The 26,106-nt window shown below is 42.2% G+C and overlaps 2 protein-coding genes across 14 annotated transcripts in view; one reads left to right on the forward strand and one right to left on the reverse strand.

Annotated features, from left to right (window-relative positions):
* The window catches only part of SNX25 (sorting nexin 25), a 127,335-nt gene extending 113,524 nt beyond the window's left edge, over positions 1-13,811 (reverse strand). The window contains exon 1 of one of the 3 annotated variants that reach the window (XM_078069806.1): positions 13,080-13,804. In XM_078069806.1, coding sequence (XP_077925932.1) covers positions 13,080-13,487 — 408 coding nt within the window. In that variant the 5' untranslated portion in view covers positions 13,488-13,804. Of the gene's footprint in view, positions 1-13,079 lie in introns of all 3 variants that reach the window. The other 2 variants (XM_078069805.1, XM_078069807.1) reach the window with 2 other exon arrangements.
* A 7,561-nt stretch (positions 13,812-21,372) lies between these two features.
* Positions 21,373-26,106, forward strand: part of CFAP97 (cilia and flagella associated protein 97) — a 37,189-nt gene continuing 32,455 nt past the window's right edge. For 2 of the 11 annotated variants that reach the window (XM_078069809.1, XM_036070591.2), the window contains exons 1-2: positions 21,497-21,629; positions 25,705-25,781. The gene's annotated coding sequence lies outside the window, so the exon portion shown is untranslated. Of the gene's footprint in view, positions 21,630-23,718; positions 23,886-25,701; positions 25,782-26,106 lie in introns of those variants that run through there. The other 9 variants (XM_078069812.1, XM_078069810.1, XM_078069814.1 and 6 more) reach the window with 7 other exon arrangements.

Consider the following 26,106-nt stretch of genomic DNA (forward strand, 5'->3'; position numbering starts at 1 on the left):
GCACCTGAAGCCATTCATCCACCCCTGCCAGACCCTGGAATTAACCTAGACTTTTCCCTCTCCTCACTGCAATAAATGTTTACTGGGCAGGACCAAAGGGCAGGTAAACCTGACTGAATGGAAGGGCAACTGAAATGGACCTTTAACAACAAGCAGAAGTGACCATGTAGAAATGGGGGCAGTGGCCTCCCCAGGGGCATGCGGGCACTCACACATCCACCACACGAAGGTAAATTCAGGAACAGAAGGTAGCTTTAAGAACGAGTGGAAGCGTGGAAGACAGGCTAAAAAGACAGGCTGGCCCTAGTCACGAAGACCTGTGAGGTGAAGTGAAATGCTCATTGTCTTAACTCTATTACTTCTTTGTTTCCTAAAGGATCCACTTGGGTCACTCACAGAAGTCCCATCCCCCTTGCCAACAATTCGTTGGGAATGGAAACCTGCCCAAACCCAGACAGTAAGATGTGAAGGGAACATTGCCAGAGGCATTTCTAATAACTTTTTCCTTGCTCTAAAAAGGGCCTTTCTTCCTCTGAATATCCTCCTGTGTGGCTTGGCACCTGAGCTTGCTACAGTCATCCGGCCAGGAGTCTGAGAGTTCATCCCCCTCAGGGGAGGGCAGAAAAATACAAAGAAATGGTGCTGGAGGTTTGACAGTCCCCACAAGGGGACTGGGCCTGTCCTACCTCCAGATTTTATATTTCTTAATACATGTTCTTAATTGTTTAAAAAAAAAAAAAAGTGGGATATAGGGATCGGTCACATGTAGAAAACAAGGATTAAGTACAGTTTAACAGATTCCTTTACGACAGGATTTCTCAGAATGTTAACACAATAATGCACATTATAAAGCCTCAAGAATGGGGTGCCTGGGTGGCTCAGTTGCTTAAGCATTTGCTTTCAGCTCAGGTCATGATCTCAGGGTCCTGAGATTGAGCCCTGTGTCAGACTCCCTGCTCGGGGGGGAGTCCGCTTCTCCCTCTCCCTCTGCCTCCACCAACCCCCCCAGCTTGTGCGTTCGCGCTCGCGCTCTCTCTCTCACATTCTATCACTCTGTCTCAAATAAGTAAATAAAATCTTTTTTAATAAATAAAGCTTCAAGAACTTAGTTTTTCAAATTATGTGACCAAACAAGCCTCTCATCCTGCCTCGTTTTTGCAGTGTACCTAAAAGCATCTCTCAGAATTAAGTATTTATGGATCATAGTTTAGAAAAGTGGCTTTTACCAGAGCAGATGAGAAGACTGTATGACTATTAAGATATAGTAAAGTGATGACAGTAATACAGACACAGGAATGTGCTACGGGAATCCAGAAGAATCACTGCCCTTCCAGGAGGTTCTCACTCAGAATGGCAGAGGGGTTTCACATTATGTGCCTACTCGAGTAAATATTTAGTGGTTGCCTGGAATACTATGTTGAAAGGGATTCTGAGACCTCATCCAGAACCAGCAGAAAAACAAACAAACAAAAAAATAGCTTGATTACTTGATTAGCAATGATCGTCATGAGCACAGAAGGGGCAGTTGGGACATCGTTCTATTCATCCTGAGACCTCTAAAGTGACACTAATTCCTAAACAGATACTAGAACCATCGCAAAGAATTTCAAGTTTTTTTAAACCTGAATTAGGTGACACTAGTCTTTAATAATTAAAAGGGTAATATAGTGGTTAAGTGTATAGACTCCAGAGTAAGAGATACCTGGGTTTAATTCTTAGTTCCTCCACTTGCTACATGGCATGCGTACTTTATTCAGCTGCTCTAAACCTCAGCTTTTCCATCTGTAAAATGAATTAAAAGTCCTACCTCACATGGTAGGTATAAAAACTAAATTAGGTAATACATACATCCACCTGCATACAGTAAGTGCAATTAATGTTAAGTTTAGCTACAACAATTACCAAGGCATTCACTCTCTAACATTCACATTGGGATTCCTGTAGTGCACATATCTGTCCGCTATATTCACAACCATGGATTGGAGTGCAATGAATTCAATGGAGACCACAGAAACTCTTTCCCTGAACCCGTGAACAATGTCAGTGTAGGCTATGATAAGCAAGTGGCAAAGATGATTACAGAGCACTGTTCAAAATAAGTGTTACTTGCCTTTAAGAAGACATACAGAGTATATAAATCTAACAAACTGAGTGAATTCTCTGCAAAAGACCAATCTCACACATATTTTTCCAGATTTCTCCATAGAGAAAGCCAAGAAACAATGACCTAACCAACAGCAATGAGCCTCCCTAACACCTAGAATGAGTTTTTTGGTTTTATTTTTTCCCCTTTGGCCACAGAACTTTTGGTGCTAAAACCAAGACAGTTCTAAGCAAATCAGGTCCATTGGTCACCCTACAAACAAATAAAGCAAATGAAGTCCCAACAGCTAGATCCGGGTCTGGCTGTGCTGCTCAGAGCTGAGGCAGAATGGGTTCTTGAAATTCCATTTACCACTAAAAGAAATCATGGCTCTTTTTGAAGAAATGTCTAATTCCAGGTGTGAGAGCAGAAAATGCTCAAGATGAACCTGAAATATTCTGTTACACCAGATAGCAAGAAAACTCTCAAAAACCAATCAGGGTCATATCAAAAGGTAGGGTCATACTGAAAGGTCTCAGGAGCCAACTTCAAAAGGCTCCCACTAGCCGAAGATGGGATTATATAAGCTTCCAAAAAGATAATTACAACTGATTGAAACCCATCTATTGTGTTCAAATCCATAAGTTCATAATTTTTTTTCAAAACACAAAATAATTGATCACCTTCAGAGGATGATGGGGAATCAACTCATTATTTTAGAAATAATGGGGGGGGAAGCTCGCATTTACCCTGCTTTTCTGTGTGAACTGTACTACTGTGGAACCAAACAGATGAGAGAAACATGTCTCTTTTTAAAAAGTATTCAAACCAATAAACGAAAATGAAAGGATGAAATGAAAATGAAAATGATCTCCTTCTTGGAAGTCTCATCCACATATTTCTTTCCCTTTTTTTCCCCCCCATCCACGTATTTCTCATAATGGGTCACCAGGGCTTTGGAGAAGAGCTGGCGGACTGTGTAAATCTGGGCCACGTGACCACCACCCTTCACTCGGACTCAGATGTCCACCCCAGGAAATCACTCCTTGCCCGGAAACAGAACAGGTTCCAGTAGCTTGTATTGCAGACAGACCCCACGACAGAATTAAAACATTACCATTTTGTCACCCCCAATAAGTTAGTGGATCTAGGTATCAAGCATCAACAGCTACTCATGTAACAAAAAGAAAGACGATGTTATGTGCCTCCTGATGAAAGGTCACACCACCACTTATAGTCTGCCAAAGGGATTGAACACAAGTTTGATCAAGCCTCTGGATCCAGCTGCTAATATGCAGGACACACAAAGGAGGGGAACATGCTGAACTGCATCATTCACACACAATCAGCAAAACCCAAACTACAGGATACTCCACAGGACAGATGCTCCAGGTTCTTCACAGATAAACTGTAAAGGAAAGAAAAGGATAGAGGGGAAACTAATATATTTTTTTTAAATGGGCAAGAAAAAACTACAATGTTCGCTGATGCACATTTGAGTGATAAAACTATAATGGCATGCAAGGAAGTGATTATTATAAAGTCAAGACAGTTACTTAGGTGTAAGAGAAGGGGCTGACATGCAGTGGAGATACAGAGGGGCTTCTGGGGTTTTTGAAAATTACAAGGGTATTCTCTTTATGATCATTCATCCAACTATACATTTATTTTGTGTGATTTTCTGAATCTGCATTTTTTATTTTAAAATAAAAAGCTCTTTTCAAAAGTGATACTATAAAATCTACCATTTAACACCTTCTATATTCAAAGCACTTTCACGAATGCTAGAATTTGTATTTTCAAATACTGTAACATTGTTCCCAACAACCCTTGAAATTACTTATTATCTCCATTTTTCAGACAGGAAAACTGAGGTCTAGAAATCTTAAGCAGGTTGCCCATAGTCACAGTTATTTGGGCAGAGCCATGATTCAAATTCAGACGACAAGTTCCAAAACCATTATCTTATTGCCAATGCTCTGTTGATTCCCAGTTATTCAGTCAAGAAAGATTTATCACTTACCTACCAAATCATGCTAAAGTTAAAGATACAGGGGAGTTTCTGCCTTCGTGGAGATCAAGAAAGACAAGGAATCATCCAAGGGAGTCTAAATTACAGTTGTGATAGATACAGAATAAAGAAAAGGTATGTGGCGCCATGAGAATACACACAGCAGATAGGGAGACCATCTCTGCAGAAGCAATGGCTGAGGTCTGGGGGAAAGAAGTTAACTAGGTAAGGGGGCAATGGGCTGCTCCAAGCAGGGGAAGCTATATACAAAGTCGCCAGTGAAGGAGGGAGCATGACCCTTTGAGGACTGAGGATGGAACGTGAGGATGAAGGTAGTGAAGACAGATGAGGCTAAAGAGCTGGGAAGAACAGGAAGCTACTGGTGGATTTTAATCAAACATGTTGCTGAAGATGGGTTGATTAGGTTTGTATTTTTAAAATGCCAACAAGGAGACAGAGAGACCAGTTGAGAGGCTACTGCGGTCATCTAGGTGGGACATGATGGCAGTTGTGACGAAGCAGGAGAGATGGAAAGAAGTAGATGGGTGCAAGATACTCAAGAAATAAGAAGCAGGACTTGATGATGGACAGCATAAGGAGAGTGAGGAGAAGATGTCCAGGGAACTCAAAGGCTTCTGGCTGTGGGACCTGACGTTAGGAGGTGCTAGTCATGGACATAAAAGACAATAGAAGAGGGATGGGGACACTTGGACTAGCTGAGTTTCAGGCACCGCTGTTAATGCCAAGTCAAGCAGTTGAATAAATGAGACTGAGGCCCAAACAGAAGAATAAATCTCTAATCCTGAGTGTAGAGATGGTTATTACAGGGGGCTCAAGGGTGAGACTGCCTAAGATAATAAAAAAGAAACACCAAGAACAACCATAATTCAAATCTGGAAAACAAAGCAACTTCCTGAGTTTATCTAGAGATCGTAATCTCAGAAAGGTTTAGGGAAATGGAAAAAAATCAGAAGGAAAAAGAGATTAATTACCTCAGAAAAAACCACAGTGAAATTTCTGGAATAGTTAAAATATTAATTTCATATCTAACAAACTGGCAAAGCCTGCATGGAGCCCTCAGGTGGATATTTGTAAAAGCTGATTTACAGAGGGTAAAGAGGCCTTTTGGGAGGTGGCTTGTATGTATGGGTTCAAGGTTGGAGACAGAGAAAGCTCTAGCTTGACTCCAAGGGCTGCTCCTGGCCATGTGGACAAAAGGAAAGGGGTTCTCTTCACAAGAAATGCAAACAGGAGCATCAGCTCCTCAGCTTCTTTAATAAGGGTGAAAAAAAATTTTTTAAAGCATATCCGAAACAGGGCTACACTCTCAGCTACTATAAACTACAAAACAAAAACAAAGTATACCTGGATATCCAGCTTCAGGGGGTTGAGACACGAGTAGCCCAACAAGAGATGGGCTTTTTCACAGACTGCCAGCAGCGATGGCAGAAAAGCCACGCTCAAATGCTTTGTAGGCACCAGGAATGGAAGACCATAAATAAGCTTATTCACAATTACAGAAGACACTGCCTATGGACTCTCAGAAACACTGGGAGGGGCGGTTAAAGGCACTGCAGACCAAGGTTCTGCCCGAGTAGACAGGAGCAAACGCCTATACAATTTTAGTTACTACCATGAGTAGTAATGTCACTCATCCATTCAGGTGGTTGAGAACTACAGAAATGCAGGTTACTTTACAAATAAGTATTTGTAAAAACTTCCTTAATTTTCCAAGAGTAGTATTCTACACTAAAACTGAAAGCTTATTAAATAGACCTTAGTGGCCTAAACAAGTTCATGTTTTTTATCCTAAAAATGTACAATTCGTTCTTTTTCCTCCTCAGCCTCAGAGACATTTTATCTGGAGTTCCCATATACATTTTTCTTCACATCCAGCTCCTGGCTATTCAGACATGGAAACCCCAGGCTGGCTGACAAATGTACCAGACTGGTCAGTGCCTTAGTAACTGACCAGCACCAGCCCCAGGGGCAGAGCAGGCATATCTCACACTCCTAAGTATATTCTCCCAAAGCAGGACCAGAGCTGGGAAGCCCATCAAAATACAACCCAAACCCACTGGACTTTCTGGAAACCTCCACTGTGTTTGGAGAAACTATATAAGCATACTCCCCAGGACTAACACTGGATGTAGAAATGAGTAATGGACACAGGCCCTGACCCTGGGCTCAGGGTATCCAGGAGAGTCCTTGAGAAGAGCTGCGTATCATTCCTATCATTCCCACCCATCCACCCAACCCTAGTTTGGAAAGGGACCTAATAGTGAAGGGTAAAAAAATAAATTCCAAGTTTGCAATATTTTTCTTTCGACAGCAAAGGTGCAATTTTTTTTAAAACCACAAGTTTGTATGCCATCATTTTAATACTTAAAGCCTGAGCCTTCAGCACCAAAACCTGCTGAATCACCATTTTAGTACAATTGTGTGCACCATTCTGACTACAAGAACATATTTTCAGGAATCTGGGGGTACTCCCTACCTCAAAATAAGGTTGAGAAATGAAACCTAAGATATTTTCAAGAAGGCAACATTCAATTACGAAGGTGACATCAAAAAAAAAACAAAAACAAAAACAGCTTGAGATTCAAGAGAGAAATAAACCTCCCGGAAGTGATCAAAATTTGGGCTCCAAATAGAACGAACATTCAAGCTTGGAAACTGTCGTCTTCATTTTGTGAACAGGAGGACCCTTTGTTTTGGGGCTGAATTTATTGTTTTAAAGAGAATGTTGGAACACTCTGGAGAAGATAATTAAACCCAACTGTAATGATAATGGTATTTTACATCAAAGAAAAATCTCACTCACAAATTCTCTTGTCTCCATTCACACAGCTTCATTAACTCTCACTTTTTATCACTGCACTTAACATAGTATTTCTCCTCCTGAGTCAGTAGCTGCCAAGCCTACAGACTAAAATCCAGTTCTGTTCTCTTGACTGAAGACTTCCACAAGTGACCCAAACTACCTTTCCAATCCTAGTTCTTGGGATTCATCTCATATACTCAGTGGCAACTCAAATCCTAAATGGTACATGTATTGTCAGCAGTTTGCTTGGTTTATTTTTTGTATAAATTATGAAAATAAATATTGCTTCCTTTAGAGAGTTCTGCTAAATTCAAATCCCACTTTCTGTATTTCTTAGCATACATGTCCTGTTTTTGATAAGCATTTTTTTACGTTCCAGGTATAATCATGTATTGTATCTTCCTACTTTGAACTTATCATTCATATATAACTTCTTGTGTTTCCTAAGCTTAAGGAATAGTGCCTTCATAATGAAGATATAAAAAATAACTGTCCTTTATGTGTAATCATTGTTTTTGTATCAAGAAATTATAAATATCAAAAACTTCTCCCTTTGAATACATATTTATATTTGCTTATATATGCATAATATATATCTGGAAGAATAAACAACTATCAATAGTAACTGTCTATAGGGAAGAGAAAATTTCACTGTATACCCTTGTATATGCCTTTAAAAAAAAACATGTGAACTTATAATCTACATAAAAAAATTAAATTTAAAAATTATTAATACTGTGAATTTAAAGGAAAACAACCTTTAGACCACAAAGAGAGCTAGGAAGGATCCTGTGATTTAAGGGGTTGTCAAAAAGCCATCTTCCTCAAAAACATTTTTCCCACTAGCCACGATGACTTAAATCCCCGGTTAAAATGCAAACATTCTGAAGACAGTAAGTTTATTATGCCATTATCCATTATCAAATTATTGAGGGTTAGTTTATCACATTAGCATAATAAAGGAAAGTCACAAAGAGGTTGTATATAATCTCCCTAATCCCGGTTTCTTTTTCCTTTTTCCCCTCAAGTAACTAAATTAAGTTTGTTTTACTCAAAGAACTTTTGTATTCATAAAAGAACTCATTTAGGAATTCTAGAAGTCCTACCCAAGTCAACTGGCACCATGGATTGCTGTGTGAATATTTTACTGTCTCTATAAACATCTGGCCTCTCCCATCCAGTCTTCTCTATCAGTCCCATCTACTCAGCCTGAGAGGGCAGGGACAGGGAGATTCTTGTTCATCTTTGAATCCTCCCCAACACTAAAAACATTGCTCTGCATTTCCAGAGAGCAATTTCCCAAGCTCTTGGTAACACATATTGCAAGGCTCTGACCCTTCTCTAGGATGCTGGAATTAAAATTTTGATTAAAAATGGCAGTAGGATTGTCTTGTCTCAAACAATAATCCATTTATTCAGGCAAAATTGATCTATTGAGAGCCTACTATGTGCCGGGCACAGGCACTCAGCAACTAACTAGGCAGAAAGTGATCTAATAAGATCATAATAGCAGATATGTAGCAGATATTCGGTAAATTCCTATTAATTAGATTTGATCAACCACGTGAACTCTTCTATCTGCTTGAACTTTGGAAAGTCTCTCATTAATGTTTTCTTCATATAGCAGTGGACTTTGGTTTCTCATATGCTACTAAGCACTTCACTTTTGTGGACTTTCTTTTATCAGCCTTCTGATCATCATGAATTCATTGCTTATTTTTGAATTTATGGACCATAAATCAAGAAACATCTAGTAAGTAACAATGTGAAAGAGAAAATCCATAGACTATGAGAATAATTGTAAAAATCATTTTCCTTTTTTCCATTATATGAAGATGCGCTTTGTATGGCAGGTCCAGTAAAGAAAATATGTTTTCTAAACTACTGATTCACTTTTGCCATTTTTCTCTTTCTGTTGCCTTGGTTAGATGATGTGCTAGGGTCAAGTAACTGTGGCCAGTGAAGCTGAGGCTCTTGGGCCAGACAAGTTAACTGGCCTGGCATAAGACAACTCTCACCCCAGGAGCAGGGCAGCCTCAGGGCATCATAGCTCCAGTCCACTGGCCTGTAACAAAGTCCAGGTTTTTCTAAACTGGGGCCCAGATATCACCTGTAAGACTTTCCTGACCTTACAAAAAAGCTTCCTTAGGACCTGTATATACCGCTACATATTATTTCTACTTGAGTTGAAAATTATTTTTACTATTTTAATCAATAGTAATTCCTGCCCCCCCAAAAAATCAAAATTCATGCACATATGAGAGATTCCCAATAAATACTAATACTGGATTAATGGGAGGGGGAAAGCATGAGAGAACAATCTTCTTTATCATCATCTGCAAACACTGCTTGAGTTCTTTCTAAGTGCAAGATATAACAAAAGGTGTCAATCATGGGTGCTAACCACATGGAGTTTACAGCCAATAAGTACACTGTGAAGCATGCAGAAGCATTTTCAACACTCCTAGACACAAAAACCCCTTGTCACTTTTAGTTTGGGCTTCTTTGAGGTTGTTTACTTTTAACGGTGTATGCATTTTTTTTCTCTATAGGAGGAGACCAAGAAGAAAAAAAAGAGGAAGGAAGAATGGACAGCTAGAAGGATAAATCCCAGCCTCTGACCTGTCTGGCTGATACTAGAAGAATCCAAAATGTGTAAGAACAAATGAGGATTCTTTTCTTCATGCTGAATCAAAATTTCTGTAGTGAAGCAGTCACTGTATCTTAAGAGGCACCATTTGGTTCACTACTAAACAGCCTCCCCCTCCACATATGTTAGATGACCTGTGTGGTCCAGCGCCTACCCCCACAGAACTGACATGTTTTATACTACACCACATGCTTATGCTTCCATTCATAAAGAACAGAACATTAAAAAAAATACCTAAATACAAATTAGAAATATAGCACAACTAGAGGAAGGGGTAAATAAACAATACAGCACAACTAAAGGCTTGAGTAAATAACACCAGTCCTGTCAAAAAAATAAAATTTTATGTGAAAAATACGCATTTCAATTACAATATAGAGCTTAGAAACTACATTTTCCTAATGTCCTTATTTTCTCATTTAAGACTACTATAAGAATCCAAGTTCCAAAGAACGACCAATAATCTACTTTCCTTAAAATTATACTTCACTTCTTCTATTAACTGAAATCTTCCGGTTGTATACATTAAGGATTACATATACTGCTTCATTTTCTGTCACCTTTAAAGTACTATTTTCTCGGGGCGCCTGGGTGGCTCAGTCGTTAAGCGTCTGCCTTCAGCTCAGGTCATGATCCCAGGGTCCTGGGATCGAGCCCCGCATGGGCTCCCTGCTCCACCGGGAAGCCTGCTTCTCCCTCTCCCACTCCCCCTGCTTGTGCTCTCTCTCTCACTGTGTCTCTCTCTGTCAAATAAATAAATAAAATCTTTAAAAAAAAAAAAAGTACTATTTTCTCGAATTCCTCTACTAAACCATCTTTCTGGATGCTAATCCAAGTTTTATCTACCCAGAGGTATAAATGAGCTGGGGGGGTTGGGAAAATGTTGGTAACCCACAACATAAGGCTTCTACGGCTTCAGAGGCAAAATGCAATACCCCGGGTTTTGACCCTGACTTCATCATCTAAACTTCCTGCTCTCACTTACTAGGAACTCTTAATCATTTAACTCCTATTCTTTGTCTCATAAGCATTTATCATTATCTACAAATATCTCATTTGTTTATGGCCTGATCTCCCATAAGAATATAATCTCCAGAGAGTAGGGTTCTTATGTGTCTCACTGATTCAATCCCAGCTTCCAGAATAATCCCTGGCTCATATAAAACACTCGATAAATACGTATTGACTGAATTGTAATTTCTTACAATACTCTAAAGAATGGGGACATCATTTATAAATCAATAAACCAGCTAGTAAAATTGGGATCCTTATTTTCTATCATTGTAGAGAAAAATCAAGAGGAAAAATACACCTGCCCACCAACTCTTGCTAGATAGGAGAAAAAAGGACTGTTACATGAAGGCTTTTAAAAGAAATTAACATTACTAATTTTTGAGACTACCGAGGAAAACAGAAGCTCCTGTTCCTTAATATACTGAACTTTTTTTTTTTTTTTTAAGATTTTATTTATTTTTGACAGAGAGAGAGTGTACAAGCAGGGGAGGCAGCAGGCAGAGGGAGAGGGAGAAGCAGGCTCCCCGCTGAACAGGAAGCCCGATGTGGGACTCAATCCCAGAACCCTGGGATCATGACCTGAACAGAAGGCAGACGCTTAACCATCTGAGCCACCCAGGCGCCCCAATATACTGAACTCTTAATCAATTTACAGAGTGAGGATGCCTGACTCCCTTACGTACAACCCTCCAGCCATTATCTGAGGGCTGCACTCAGAAGTGACCGATTCAGGACAGGGTAATTTTGATGAAGAGAGTGATGATATTTACAAAACAGTAAGCAGATCATATTATAAGCAAATACAAAACCCAAGGGGGCAATGGTCCTTCTAACAAATATTTTTATGAAGTTGAACCACTGCCATTTCCCTTACCCTAAAGTGGTTGGGCAATTTCAGTTTAATGACAATATCATTCAGTCAAGCAGTGAGTGCCAAATTATATTGTGTATTGGTTATGATTTCAAATCCACATTTTTAAATTAAGTGAAGTTGTTTGATCGGAGGGTGAATTTGAGAAACCGTGTCAAGATGAGATCTGCAGGAGTACTGTGCTCTTGAATGCTTAGCCATCTAAACATATGGAAGAATAAGTATGACGTAATGGACACTTAAACTTTAAATACCAGTAATTTGTGTGGACTCTACCCAGATGCTCAGTCTGGGCAAGGCTACTCTCTGCTGATCTGAACAGCTCTGTGCAGATCTTGAGACACTTGCTCTTGCGGTGGTCAGGCAACTCTTGGTCAGCAGGGGTGTTAAACCAGGCAGCAGCAGTCTCAGGAGGGGAAGGGACATCTGTTTCTGCCTTGGTGAGCCTATTTCTCACAGGCAGTGGTGCAAACTGTGTAACTGTCCCTAAAGCACTACACCTCAGAGCAGCTCGCCTTGCCTGCCAACACAAATGCCACTGTCCACCAGCTCTGTGTCCCAGCAGCTAATACCCAGCTTTTGGTTGAAAGCACCGACCCTACCAAGAACCAATTCCAAATCAATCAGTCAGTCAGTCAATCTGGACTTTATTTCCCCATCGCCTAGAACAATAGTGTATTCATCTACCACTGGTTTATGGAGTATAGTTATTTCTTCACGGGCTTATTGAGAGGTATTATCCTGTATCCTATTGGCTTATGAAATATTAGTTATAATTCTCTTAGTAAGCCCATTAAATAAATCATTGGCAGAAACAAATCTCAGCCTCAGCATAATGTACCCAAACACAACAAGCTAACAAGCTACAACAGAATCAAGTTTCACTTAGAGGGTTACCAGAGGAAGCTGGAAGGTTGATCAAGCAGCGGTTTGGCACTAAGAAGAGAAGAGCTCATTCCTATCTTCCCTAACCACCGCCCTGCTGTCTCACACCTCACTGGGGATACTTTTCCTTTTGTTGCAAACTGAAGCGATTTCTGAATCCCCTTTCTGAATCACAGAAACTAGCTGGGGCTGCGCTACTGATCTACGTAGTGGACGGCAGGATGGTGCGGTGAAGTGTACACAGCGCTGGGTGAGAGGCACCTCCAAGCCAAGTGAGCCTCTCTGAACAAGTTTCCGCATCGGTAAAAGGTCATCAAGTTACCTCCCCCAGAGAACGGTTAGAAATACAGTGACCGATACAGGGGGCAGCGCGTGCGTACGGTGAGTGCTCCGTCGCCAACTGCAGAGCAACATCCAAGATTCGGAATGATTATTCAGCTCTCAAGGTTGTGCCTGGGGATGGCTGTGGAGCAACTACACAGCCTAACAACGTGCATCTCGGCGAGCATCTCGCAAGCCCGGAGGAGCCCGGAGCCCGCCTCCCGCGGGAGCTGGGGGATCGCTCGCAGCTGCCGGCCGGGCCGACCAACCCCAGCCCCGTTCCTCCCGGGCAACCGGGGCGGAGAGGACGGGCCCCGCCGCCGCCACCCGGGGCTCCGAGAGCGGGCGGCTGGCACCGGAAGCGGGGGAGGGCCGGGCCGAGGCCCCGGCGCGCGAGGCAGTGGAGAGACCCGTACTTACCCCCGGCGCGCGGCGGGCGGCCGCGGCCAGCCGTCTCCAGGCGGCGGCGAAGTCGGGCGGCGGGGCTCGCCGGCTCCGGCAGACGAGGGAGAACAGGGTCCCCAGGAGGAAGGCGGCCGCGGCGCAGCCCAGGTAGAGGCTGAGCCCGAGCAGGACGGTGCACGGCCCCGCGCCTCCGGCCGCCTGCCAGCAACCGGGCCCCAGGCAGGAGAGGCACACGGCGGCGAGTGCGGCCACGGCCACCGGCACTCGCCAGCTCCCGCCGCCAGGAGCCCCCGGTGCCGCCGCGTCTTCCCGGGGGTCCGGCCGCAGCTCGCCCGGGGCGCTCGGGACACGGCGGCCGCCGGTGGCTGCGGCCGGCGCGAGGTTGAGGCCGGCGCCGCTGCTGTCGGTGGCATCGGGGTGCATGCTGCTTCTTGTGCCGCTAAGGACAGGCACATCTCCTGCCCTGCTGTCCCCCGGCGCTGCCCTGGACGGTGGCCTCTGCGCGGCGCCTCCTCCCCTCGCCGCTCCCGCCGCCGCCGCTCCTGAGGCACAGGCAGTCGGCGCTCATGCCCTCGCCGGCGGCCCACCGAGGGAACGGCTCCAACAGACGCCGCCGAGCTCCTCTCAGCGAGCCCTCAGCGCCGCCACCCGGCGCCCGCCCCGCAGCCGTCCGGCCGGGCGCGCCCAGGTAGCCGGACCTCGTTGTGACTTAAGCTGGCGAAGCCCGCGGCGGAGCGGGGGTGGGGGCGGCCCCGAGGTGCTTGTCAGGCGGGGAGGGGGGGAGGGGCGGAGAGCCGCCGCGGCCTCTTGAGTGACAGGTGGGAGGTGCCCGGCCGCGCCCGGCCCCCACAGCCCACCCGCGGCGCGGGGGCGGGGTCCGACCGTCGCTGCCCCTCAAGGGGAGGGGGCGCGACCAATCGCCGGGATAACTGCTCGGTCCTGCGCTGCTCCTCCCCTCCCCCCAGGGTACCATCCGTGGATGGAAAATTTTGCTGCAGGTGTCAGAAGCATTTGTAATTCTCCGGCTCAGGTGATCCCTTAATCCTCGCTCTCCGCTCTTCCCTGACAAGTAATCTCCCATGCTTACGGTTCCCCAGATTTCTGCTTTGTTTTCACCTGCTATTTAGATAAAATCGGCAACCATTCCTGATCCTCACTTTTAATACAGTTTCCCCCAACAACCTTCTTTTATTTCCTTCAGGGAAAGAATCCGAGGAACGTGGAAGAGTAATGAAGCCTGCAAATGCTAGTTATCGAAAGGCCCAAAAAGTCGGCCTGGTGCCAAAGTGTGTACACAGCTGCCGTAATCACTTTGGCTCCAAGTCCCTATATTTTCGTTACCAAAGATTCAATACAAATGTTATTACCTACACAAGCGAAAGAGGTCCAGATAATTTTTAGAGTACATTATTTTCCTATTCTCCTATCATGATCCCATCGTTAATATACAGATGTTTACTGAAAAGATGCTAATATGCTAAATACTAGAAATTACTACTAAGACCAATAAAGCAGCAGCTGTATCTTTGATAGATGAAAGAATTGGAAAGGAAATGAAGGAATTCTGAAGAGATTAATGATTTAAAAGGATGGGTGATAGGGCCAATCGGGCATAGAAAGAAGAAAGGGAAGAAGTAAATGGATGAGTGATACAGGGAAACAAAAGCAAAGTCTCAGAACTCTCTTCTTGTAGCAATCCTGAAGAATTTCAACAGTTCAACAGCACTATTGTTTTCCAATCAAATGAGTTATATCCTGCTTCCCAGGGAGCATAGTGAAGAAAAGTAAGCATTAAAATATATTTTTAAATTACTATGACTATACTGTTTTTCTATAAGGAATCATCTGTGTCATTATTTCAACGAAGGAAAAAAATACAACATTCATAGGAAGTAAGATATTTGGTGGATTTTTTTATTATTTTTAATTCTCTTTTTTGTAATTATTTTTTTAATAATAATTTACATACAATGAGCCGTGCAATTTGATTTTTTCATCTGCCAAATATTTTTGTTTGTTTCGTTTTTATTTAAATTCCAGCTAGTTATTTATTCTTTTAAAAGTAAGTATTATCCAGGGCGCCTGGGTGGCTCAGTTGGTTAAGCGACTGCCTTCAGCTCAGGTCATGATCCTGGAGTCCCAGGATCGAGTCCCGCATCTGACTCCCTGCTCAGCAGGGAGTCTGCTTCTCCCTCTGACCCTCCCCCTCTCATGCTCTCTCTCTATCTCATTCTCTCTCTCAAATAAATAAAATCTTTAAAAAAAACAAAAACTAAGTATTATCCAAGAGGTTATTATCCAAAAGAAGACACACTGGAAATATGGTGTGTCAATTATCTATTGTTGCATAACAAGCTACCACCAAATAACAACTATTTCATTTGCTTATGCTTTTGTGGGTCAGCAATTTGGACTGGGGTCAGTTGGGCAATTCTGCTCTTCTTGCCTGGGGTCACTAATGAAACTATGGTCTCCTGGATGCATAGGCTGGGGCTGTTAGATCTATGGAGTCTCTGTTGAGATGGCTTGTACTCTGCTCCCTGTGTACTTACCCTCCAAAAGGTCAGCTTGGCCTTCTTCACATGACAGTCTCAGGGATGCCATGTGCAAGGTTTTTTTAAGCTTTTGCTTACCTTACATTTGCTAATGTCCCATTGGCCAAAGTAAATCATATGGCCCAACCAGTAATTAAACAGGGAGAGGTCTACACATGGGCTTAAATATGGGGAGTAAAATTCATTGGTTGCATTACTTTAACAACCTACCACAATTTGCTTTGACAGAATACACTAATCAGTTTCTTGTGGATCATCTGGCTGCACACCAAAATCAGTGGTATCCAGTGACTTATCACTGTAAATATGTTAAAGTTCACATTTCTTGTTCCTGGAATTGATAGTTCTTCATAATCTAATCCCATTTACCTATAAAATGAACAAAAGGACCTAGGGAAGGATAGGGGGAAGGGAGATAGTATACAACTATGTTTCTCAGTGAAGAGTTTGGGGTTATAGCTATATCATTTAGCTTTATTTTACTCTAATATTTTCAAGTTATAAAACAAAGTGAAAAAAATTCTACACTCACTTAGATTTGATATCCAGTATTATTGGGCAGCAGATGATAAAGAAAGAATATAAATTGTGTTTACTTATTATCTAATTTCTCCAAAATGCATGTGGGCCAAAAAAAAAACTTTTTGAACTGATCTTTATGCTTTTTCATGATATATATTATGAGCAGAGTAAAATATAAAGTAGGCAGGACACAATATTGATTAAATGTACTTGCATAAATTAGGAAAGGATTTTGAATATTTTCAGATTAACACTATATATTTAATATTATATAAAGCTTTTATATACTGCCGAAAAGAAGCCCGTGTCTTTCATTTGTCATTTATTTGCTCTAGGAAAGAGAACATACCTACAGAAAGTAAAAATTAATATTAGAGTATGAATAGGGGTTGCACAGAGTAGGCCCTTAATACTTTTGAATGAATAAATCTGATATTCTTCCATGATACTATATCTAGAATAATTGAGTAGACCCAAAAAAGTAGTAAAAATAATCTCATATTTTAATGGAAACTTTTTTTTTTAAGATTTTATTTATTTGAGAGAGCAGGAGAGCACAGGCAGATGTCCCGCTGAGCAGGGAGCCAGATGCTGGGCTAGATGCCAGGACCCCGGGATCATGACACCAAAGGCAGACACCTAACTGACTGAGCCACCCAGGTGCCCCTTAATGGAAACTTCAACTTTTGGAAATCCTTTTTAAAACATATGTTCCTCACTATAACTCTATAAAGGACATAAGGTAAATTTTATAATCTCATTTTCCAGATTAGGAAACTGAGGTTCAGCGAAGTTAAATGACTTGTTCAAAAATCACACAGCTAGTAAGTGGTAAACCTAAATTACAAGATTCTCCTCCATGATGCCATCTTTCAAATAGTTAAAAGTAATGTCAAAGGGCAAAACAAACTGCTTTCTATATTATACAAATAATGTCCTTACAAAACCAATACAATAATAACAGCATTCATCCGGCTTTTAAATAGACTGTAAACTTCTAGAAGGTAGTACGTGACTTTTATTCATTCTTTCATTTAGTCCAAAAATATTAGCTAGGTGCTTTGTTAGAAACAGTATAAAACACAGTCTCTGGGGACGCCTGGGTGGCTCAGTTGGTTAAGTGTCCCACTCGTGATTTCAGCTCAGGTCATGATCTCAGGGTTGTGGGATCGAGCCCCACATCAGGCTCCCTGCTCAGTGAGGTCTGCTTGAGATTCTCTCTCTCCCTCTCCCTCTGCCCCATCTCTCTAAAATAAATAAATCTTTAAAAAAATATGGTCTCTGTCCTTGAAGAGCTCACATTCTAATTGGGGTGGGGGGAAGCATAAAGCAATGTAATATATATTACTAAGGTATTATAAAGTTCTATGATGGCAAGAAGAGAGCTACTAATTCTGCTTTGTGGAAGTTCAGGAAATTCAAATGTGAATCTAAGTCATTTTGCTTTCTCAATTTCCTTTTACAGCATTTAGATATTTTGAAGTACCCCATTTAGATACTTAAAATATATGAAACTTAACTACATTTAGTTTCAATTTGGGTTATAAACTTCAACCCTGGAAAGACTTCATCCTTCAAAACTTAATTCCTAAGTTTTTTTAAAAAAATCCACTTACTCATAACATAAAGTTTAGCATAGATGAAAAAACCTCCAGCTATTATGCAAAAAGGTCTTTTAATAGCTCTCTACAGAAATAGTCAAGCCTATATTCTGTTTCAAGAGGTTTTTAATAAGTGAAAACAACTTTTGAAAAGGGGTCAGGGGATATTATTTTCATCTTTTCTGATAAAAGAGTCCAGATTCAATGAATCTGGAGAAGATCCTTTTTTCACTTATAAGTTGATGACCGTTTCTGACCAGAATTATGAAGCGGCACAAAGAAATTAAAATCTCTGTCCTGAAGAAGCTTATTTATAGGGGCGCCTGGGTGGCTCAGTCGTTAAGTGTCTGCCTTCAGCTCAGGTCATGATCCCGGGGTCCTGGAATCAAGCCCCGCATCGGGCTCCCTGCCCCGCGGGAAGCCTGCTTCTCCCTCTCCCACTCCCCCTGCTTGTGTTCCCTCTCTCACTGTGTCTCTGTCAAATAAATAAAAATCTTTAAAAAAAAAGAAAGCTTATTTACAATCTATTTCATATGTTCATTGATTCATTCATTCAATATGGACTAATGAGGATGTGCTCTTTGCAGGAAAAGAAAACCAGGGAAAAGGCAAAATTTTATAAATTTATAGTCCAGAAAGAGCCAAAATTAAAGTTTAAGATATAATATTTTTTTGTTATTTTTTATCATGATAAAACATACACAAAATTTAATATTTTAACCATTTTTAAGTGTACAGTTCAGTGGTACTAGGTATTCACAATGTTGTACATCGATCACCAGTATCCATCTCTAGATCACTTTCGTCATCCTGTACTGAAACTCTGCACGTATTAAACAAGAACTCCCCCTCCCCTCTCCACCCCCCAAGCCCCAGGTAACCTCTATTCTTTTTTTTCAAAGATTTTATTTTTAAACAATCTCCACACCCAACATGGGGCTCAAAACCGCAACCCCAAGATCAAGAATTGCACACTCCATCAGCTGAGCTAGTTAGGCACCCCACTTCTAGTTTCTGTTACTGTGACTTGCCTATTTTAGGTACTTCATACAGGTGGGGTCATATTTGTTCTTTTGTGCCTGGCTTATTTCACTTAGCATAATGTTTTCAAGATTCATCCATGTTGTAGCATGTATCATAACTTCATCCCTGTTTATGGCTGAATAATATTCCTGTATGAATATACCACATTTTGTTTATCCATCTGTTGATAGACATTTGGGTTGTTTCCATCTTTTGGCTTTGGTGAATAATGCTACTACGAACATGGGTGTACAAATATCTGTTTGAGACTCTGCTTTCAATTCTTTCGGGTATATACCCGAAGTGAAATCGCTGGCTCATACGGTAGTTCTGTGTTCAATCTATTGAGGAACTGCCATAGTTTTTCCACAGCAGTCACACCATTTCACATTCCCATGAGCAATACACAAGGTTTCCAATTTCTCCACGTTTTTGTCAATCCTTTTTATTTTCTCTCTTATTTTTATAATAGCTATCCTAATGTGTGTGAAGTGGTATCTCATGATTTGTTTGCATTTCCCTAATGATTAGTCATGTTGAGCATCTTTTCATGTGCTTATTGGCCATTTGTGTAACTTCTTTGGAGAAATGTTTCTTCAAACCCTCTGTATAACAAACTTTTGACCACAGAGTAGACACTCGTCCCTGGGAAATGGTACCAGCATAGTTTCATCAAGCAGAATTAAGTGAAATCCTGCCTTTTAGCCTACAAAAACAACAAAATGATCCTGTGTACTTGTTGGCAATTACAACCCAAAAGTACAAGATACATTGTAAAGCACAAAAATAGAGTCAATTCCTTAGTGACACTCCCTAGGATATGGGTAACCCATAGTTCCTAGCTTTCTTTGCACTTTCATGTGAAAACTGTATTGAGTACCCATTGCATTAGGTTTCTATTGCTGCTGTAATAAATTACTACAAACTTAGTCTTTAAAACAACACAAACTTATTCTTTCTGTTCTGGAGGTCAGAAGTCTAAAATCATGGTATTGACAGGGCTGCATTCTTCCAGGAGGCTTCGGGGAGAATACCTTTCCTTCCCTTTGTCAGCTTCCAGAGATGCCTGCTTTCCTTGAGTCAAGGCCCCCTTACATCACTCTGACCTCTTGCTGCTATTTTTAAATTAAAAAAATTTTTACAGTTTTATTAATATAACTTACATATAACAACATATAAGTCTAAGGTGTACAACATAATATATGTATATATTATGAGATGAATACCACAATAAGTCCAGTTAACATCCATCACCTCACAGTTACATATTTCTTCTCTTGTGATGAGAATTTTCTTTTTTTTTTTTTTTAGAGAGAGAGTGAGAGTGAGCGGAGGGGCAGAGGGAGAAGGAAAGAGAATCTTAAGCAGGCTCCAGCCTCAGTGCCTAGAGCCTCACACGGGGCTCCATCTCACCACCCTGAGATCATGACCTGAGATGAAATCAAGAGTTGGGGGTTTAACTGACTGAGTCACCTAGGCACCCCTGAGAACTTTTTCTGTCTGTGATGAGAACTTCTAAGATCTACTGTATTAACTTTCCAATATGCAGTACAGTATTGTTTACAGTCACGGTGCTCTACGCTACAACCTCTTGCTTCTACGACCACCACTCCTATTAATGGCTCCAAACTTCTTGACTCTCATTTTTTTAAAGATTTTATTTGACAGAGAGACACAGCGAGAGAGGGAACGCAAGCAGGGGAAGTGGGAAAGGGAGAAGCAGGCTTCCCGCTGAGGAGGGAGCCCGATGCGGGGCTGGATCCCAGGACCCTGGGATCATGACCCAAGCGGAAGGCAGACGCTTAACGACTGAGCCACCCAGGCGCCCCTTGACTCTCATTTTTAAGAATCTATATGATTATATCAAACTCACCTGGATAATCTAGGTTGATTTTCCCATCTCAAGATCCTTAACCACATAGCACCGAGTCCCTTTTGCCATGTTAAATGGCCTATTCACACGTTCCAGGGATTAGGAAGTGTACATATTTGGGGCACCATTATTCTACCCCACCTACTGTGTGCCTGTTGAGTTCAAATCCGAAAAATTATGGCATTCAGCATATTCCACAGATTTTTTTTCTTGTTTTAACCACCCACTTCATTCACCAGTAGTCAGAGGACTTTCTAATGTGTTACCAGCTCTTGGATCATAGAACCAACTGGTTCTTTGATCTGAGCTTTGCTGATAAAAAGAATGACAAAGTCACAGCTGCCCCCATTTATTACTGCTGTTGTTTTGGTAAAGACTTACAAGATAATTGAAGCCACTTTCCCAATCAGCCACCGTAACAACTAGGTCCACCCGCATTGCCATTAATAGCGAGGACAGTAGCAATAAGACCTTAACGGTGCACTGGGCAACTAACGGCCTCCAAGCTTCATTTCTTCACGTGTCCCTTCCCACTCGGGAGTCGCGGGCCCGGCTTCCCCCTCCCCGCCTCCCGCAAGGGGGCGCGGCGCTCGAGCCTCTCTAGGCCTTCGGCGGGCCCACCGCGCTCTATGACGCCCTCCGCGAGGAGCCACGAGGAGGCGCCGAGCCGCACGCTCTGCCTCCATCCAGTTCCCGCGGTACTCGCGCCGCTCCCTCTGCACCCGCTCCTTTCCCTTTCCGTTCTCCCCGCCTCCGGAAGCAAGAGCCGTGCCGCTGGGAGCCGCGTGCGGGGGTTGCGTGCGCGCGGTGGTGCGTGCGCGCGACCCTGGAACGCCGCTGGCGGCGTGCGAGACGGCTGCGACGGCCACGGCACCCAAGTAAGCGGGCGCGAGCAACCCCTTCTTCCGCGCCCGCGACGCGCCCGCCACCCTCGCCTCCGTTCGGGATCCGTTTCCTCTCTCTGGAGCCCAGGCAGCGGCGAGAACTCAGGGTCGGTATGAGGAAGCCAGCGCGGGAGGTTAGGAAGGCGGGCGGGCCGGGACCCCCAACCCTTTGCTCCGTCGGCCCTGCGGCCCAGCCAGCCCCTCGAGTGGCGTGTGTAACCACAACAAAGGCGTCCGAGCCCGCGGCCGGCGGGTCCGTGGGGCCGCCCGCAGCCCCAGCCGGCCCCTATGGGAACCGGCGGGCCTACCTCCAGGATGCGTTCGGGGATGGCCCGGGGGCGTCGGCCCTGAGTCGGGAAGTGGTGGTTACTGGGAACCGGGTTCGGGTCGGCGCCGCCCACCTCTGAGGACTCGACTCTGAACTCCGGAGCCTCAGGGGCTCTCAATTATCTTCTGCCTCCTGTGCGGGGCGGGGAAAGGGGATGGTCAGGAGGGGGTGGTGAACGGGCCCTTGACTCAAGTCCCTGGAAAACGGGTGTTTACTCTGGGCCGAGATTTTCGTGGACCCAACCTTGTTTGGACCGTATTATACACCTAATTACAGAAATAATGTGAGGTCACAGTAACGAAATGACAGTTTAAAAAATGCCAGATTCTTATTTGTGTTTTCCTGATGTATCTTAAAAAGCATTAGTATTTCTGTTGCTGGCCCTGCAGGAGCGATACAAATGGTGGTGAGTGTCCAAGTGACGCCCAGGCAGCTTTGACAAATACCGGTTTTCATTGAGCCCCAAAGAGTTATTAAAGGAATTATTTAAGTTTTACCCTTTCCCAATATGTTGTAAAGAGAATCTTCACAGTCTTAAGTCCACATTTTTATTTTCCAATGTAAATTGAATCTCACTAACTTTGAAATAAGTGTTATCGGAAGGATTGCTTAGTGGATGGGATCGTTGGATAATTTTCCCATAAATTCAGTTAAATCACCAGAGAGCTTAAATCCTTATAATAACCCTATGTGTTGGATGTTATGCCTGAAAAGTCTCCCAGGTGTTATGTGCCACCTCTCATGAACTGTGACGACTTAGTAAGGTGGGTCCTTACCTGTTGAGGACTACATCAACCATGTAAATACAGAGAAGGGGATGGTTAATTCTGGTGTGTGTGGTAGGGGGGCGGGGGGGGGTGGGGGACGATTGTGGGAAACTGTCAAGGAGCTAGCTCAGGGAAAAGCAGTGATTTTTCTGCTTACATAGCAAAGAGCAGAACTAGAGTTCAATCATAAGTCTCCTAACTCCACAAACTCCTTCATCAGATAAACATTCTTTGAATGTCTAATATTTGTCAGATCCTACGTTAGGCACTGGGGATGTAAAGATGAGCAAGATCCAGGAGTTCCCTGTTTGGTAAGGAGATAAGGCACAAACGGTTAGCTATGAAAAACGGATTTCAGAGAACTACCTAATCATTTGGATTACAAATAGATGTTGGGATTTAGACCTAGTTCATAAAATGTTATGGTTGGGAAAATGATATCCTCCTAATGCATGAATTCCCTCTGTGGCATCCCAACAAGTGGACAGTTGTTGCTCCAACGTTATCTAGTGACTTCGTGGCTCATAATCTTAGAAAGTAGCCCATTCCATTTTGAACAATTCTTAGGTTGATTTAAGAACAGGTTTGTTATATATTACATCTATTGATGCAAGTTCTACCTCTGGAACTACAAATAACAGCTCTAAAATTTTTTTTTCATATCACAGTCCTTTAAATATCTGAGCATACCCTTTCTCTCAGCCATTACTTTTACTAGCTATGAATCCCTTGTTCTATGAACCATTGATCATGACTTAGATTCTGGACTCTTCACCATAGCACTGAGAGCTAGATGCTTCATTCAAGAAGTAGTTTGACCAAGCAGTATATAATGCAAGTTACCTTAAGACTGCATATTGCTCTCCCGGTATGACTTAAGAGCATTTTAATCTTTTGATTTCTAAGTCATGCTTTTGCCACTTGGTAAGCTCCCAAGTCTTTTTTCAGTAAACCTTCTTTTAAGCTGGGGCCCACAGTGCACCTTCCCTCCTCACCTTCCCTCATTCTGTGTCTGTGCTATTATTGTGTTATTATTTGGCTATTTCAAATATACCTCCCCATTAGGTTTTTGGCTTATTAATTTTCCTCTGCTTGTTTCAGTATAGCAGAATCAGTAAGACTGCTGACTGTCTGGATTCAGATCCTGACTCTGCTGCCTTCTAGCCATGTGGTCTTTGAACATGTCAGTTAACCTCTGTGCTTCAGTTTCCTTGTCTCTAGCCTCAGAGTTGTTACCAGTATTAAATGGTCAGTGAAAATAATCCATGGTAAGTGATCAGTGAAAGAGTGCTTAAAACAGTGCTTGGCACATAATAAAATCTATATGAATGTTAGCTTCTTTTCCATTTATCCAGAACCTTTGAATCCTTATTTTCAACTGTCCATCTCATTTTTTTTTAATTCACAAATTCGATAAAGCTTCAAGTCGTAAAAGGCATACTTGATACAAACTAATTTAAATTGTTAAAGGCATTTAAATTGCTAGGCCTTAGTCTCTTCATTCCTAATGTAAGGGGGTAAAATTTTTTCCTTTCAGGACTGTTGGGGAACTCTGAGGGTAGGGGAAGGGTATTAGCTCTAACTTGCATTATTTTGCCATGCACCTTTATAGGGGACTTTAAATAGGTCTCACTCAGGGTTATCAGGGATCACAAAATTTGACTTGATATGCCAAACACATAAAGAGGAGGCATGCTGGAAACATTTCAAGTTTAGTGACTTCCAGAATTGTCACTCTCCTTGTCAGAAATACCTTTGGAACTCACTACTGTCTTTGGAAAGGTGGTTTGGTCACAAGCTCAGATTGGGATAGAGAGGATCATAAGTTAATTTAAAGTTCTGAATTCTTGTTACCTAGATTAACGCTTTTTAATTTACTCAAGGCTACTACTGGTTTATTTAATTTATGGTTCCAGTGAGGTTTGTTCCCATTTACTTTGTTAGTGGAAAACTGCTACATAGCAAATAAATCCCAGCAAAATGTGTGGCCATCACTGGCATGTGTATCTAATTTTAACTGTACAGACCATCGTTTTCTGTTCCTAAATCCATATTGCTAAATAGGTCCCATTTTCCTTTAAAAGTCCCAGTGGTGAGAAGATCTTGTTATCTTGCTGACAGTTCACTATCAGATAAATCATAGATATCACAGCAATGTATTCTAAAGGTTAAAAACAAACAGATATTACTTAAGGACCTTACTTTGAAGCAGAATAAACAGTGATTAATAACACCCTTAAACTATGCCTGCCTTAGAATCCTGGCTGTGCCACTTACCAAGCTATGTGACTCTGGGCAAGTTCTTGCGCTGCTTCATTTTTCTCATTGGTAAATGGGAATGATAAAAACCTCTTAAACTTTGATATATTTTAGCTGTTAGTTGTACTAGAATAGTAGCACTAATACAAATGAGACTTAATTATGTTAGTAATTTTGTGTATTTCCTGAAAAATGTAAACAGGTTTTTCTGAGGCATGGTAGTTAGAATGATTTGGATGATTTGTTTTTGAAAGAGTTGTTTTTTAAACTGACTAGGGAAATTTATGCTCTGGGCACTGCCATGAAACCATTTGTTTTTAAAATTTGAAGAAACTTCAAAAAAAATTTTTTTTTGAGAGAGCACACAGGCAAGCAGAGGTGGAGGGAGGGGCAAGAGGGAGCAGGACAGAGGAGAATCTTAAGCAGGCTCCATACTCTATCTCATGACCCTGAGATCATGGATCTCACGACCCTGAGATCATGACTTGAGCCGAAATTGAGAAACCCTTAACCAGGCTGAGCCACCTAGGTGCCCCGCCCCCCCTAAATTTCTTTAATCACAAAGGTATTCTTAACCACGTAACAAAGTGAGAGAGAAAAAATATCTGCAACCCTTTTTTATTCCATCCCTTGACATTTGGATTAAAGAGTTAATTACCTTACAAAAGAGGGTAACTTTATTGGGAATTTAATGACAAAATAATGTTTATAAGAGCTATCCACCATTCAGTGGCTGCTTTGATCTGTTGGTTTCCTTTTTGAAGTCAGGTGAACAGAATTAGATTGACAATGATCAGTCATAATCTTTTTTTTTTTTTAATTAAGTAGGCACTACGCCCAACATGGGGCTCCAGCTCACAACCCTGAGATCAAGAGTCACACGCTCAACTTGCTGAGCCAGCCAGGTACCCCTCAGTCCTATTCTTTGTTTGTGATGTGAAGACCAATGATCACAGGCCTCTTCTAGGTTCTTTATTTTTTACCCCCTGTGGGCTTCTTCACCTTCATCCTTTCTCTCCCCTTACAGCCTCATACTCTTAGCTGTTGAATGATGTCCTTCCAGTCCATGCTATGTAATTTTGTGCCCATGAGGAATTCAGTATCATGTGTGTTTTAAGTTTTATGTAATTGTTCATTTAATTTTCTTTTAGTAAACATTTTGTATATCTCAGCTCATCCTTTTTGACGGACATATAGTATATCTTATACAACATTTTGCTTATCCATTTT

The sequence above is a fragment of the Halichoerus grypus genome, chromosome 3 (assembly GCF_964656455.1).
Source record: "Halichoerus grypus chromosome 3, mHalGry1.hap1.1, whole genome shotgun sequence".
Taxonomy (NCBI): Eukaryota; Metazoa; Chordata; class Mammalia; order Carnivora; family Phocidae; genus Halichoerus; species Halichoerus grypus.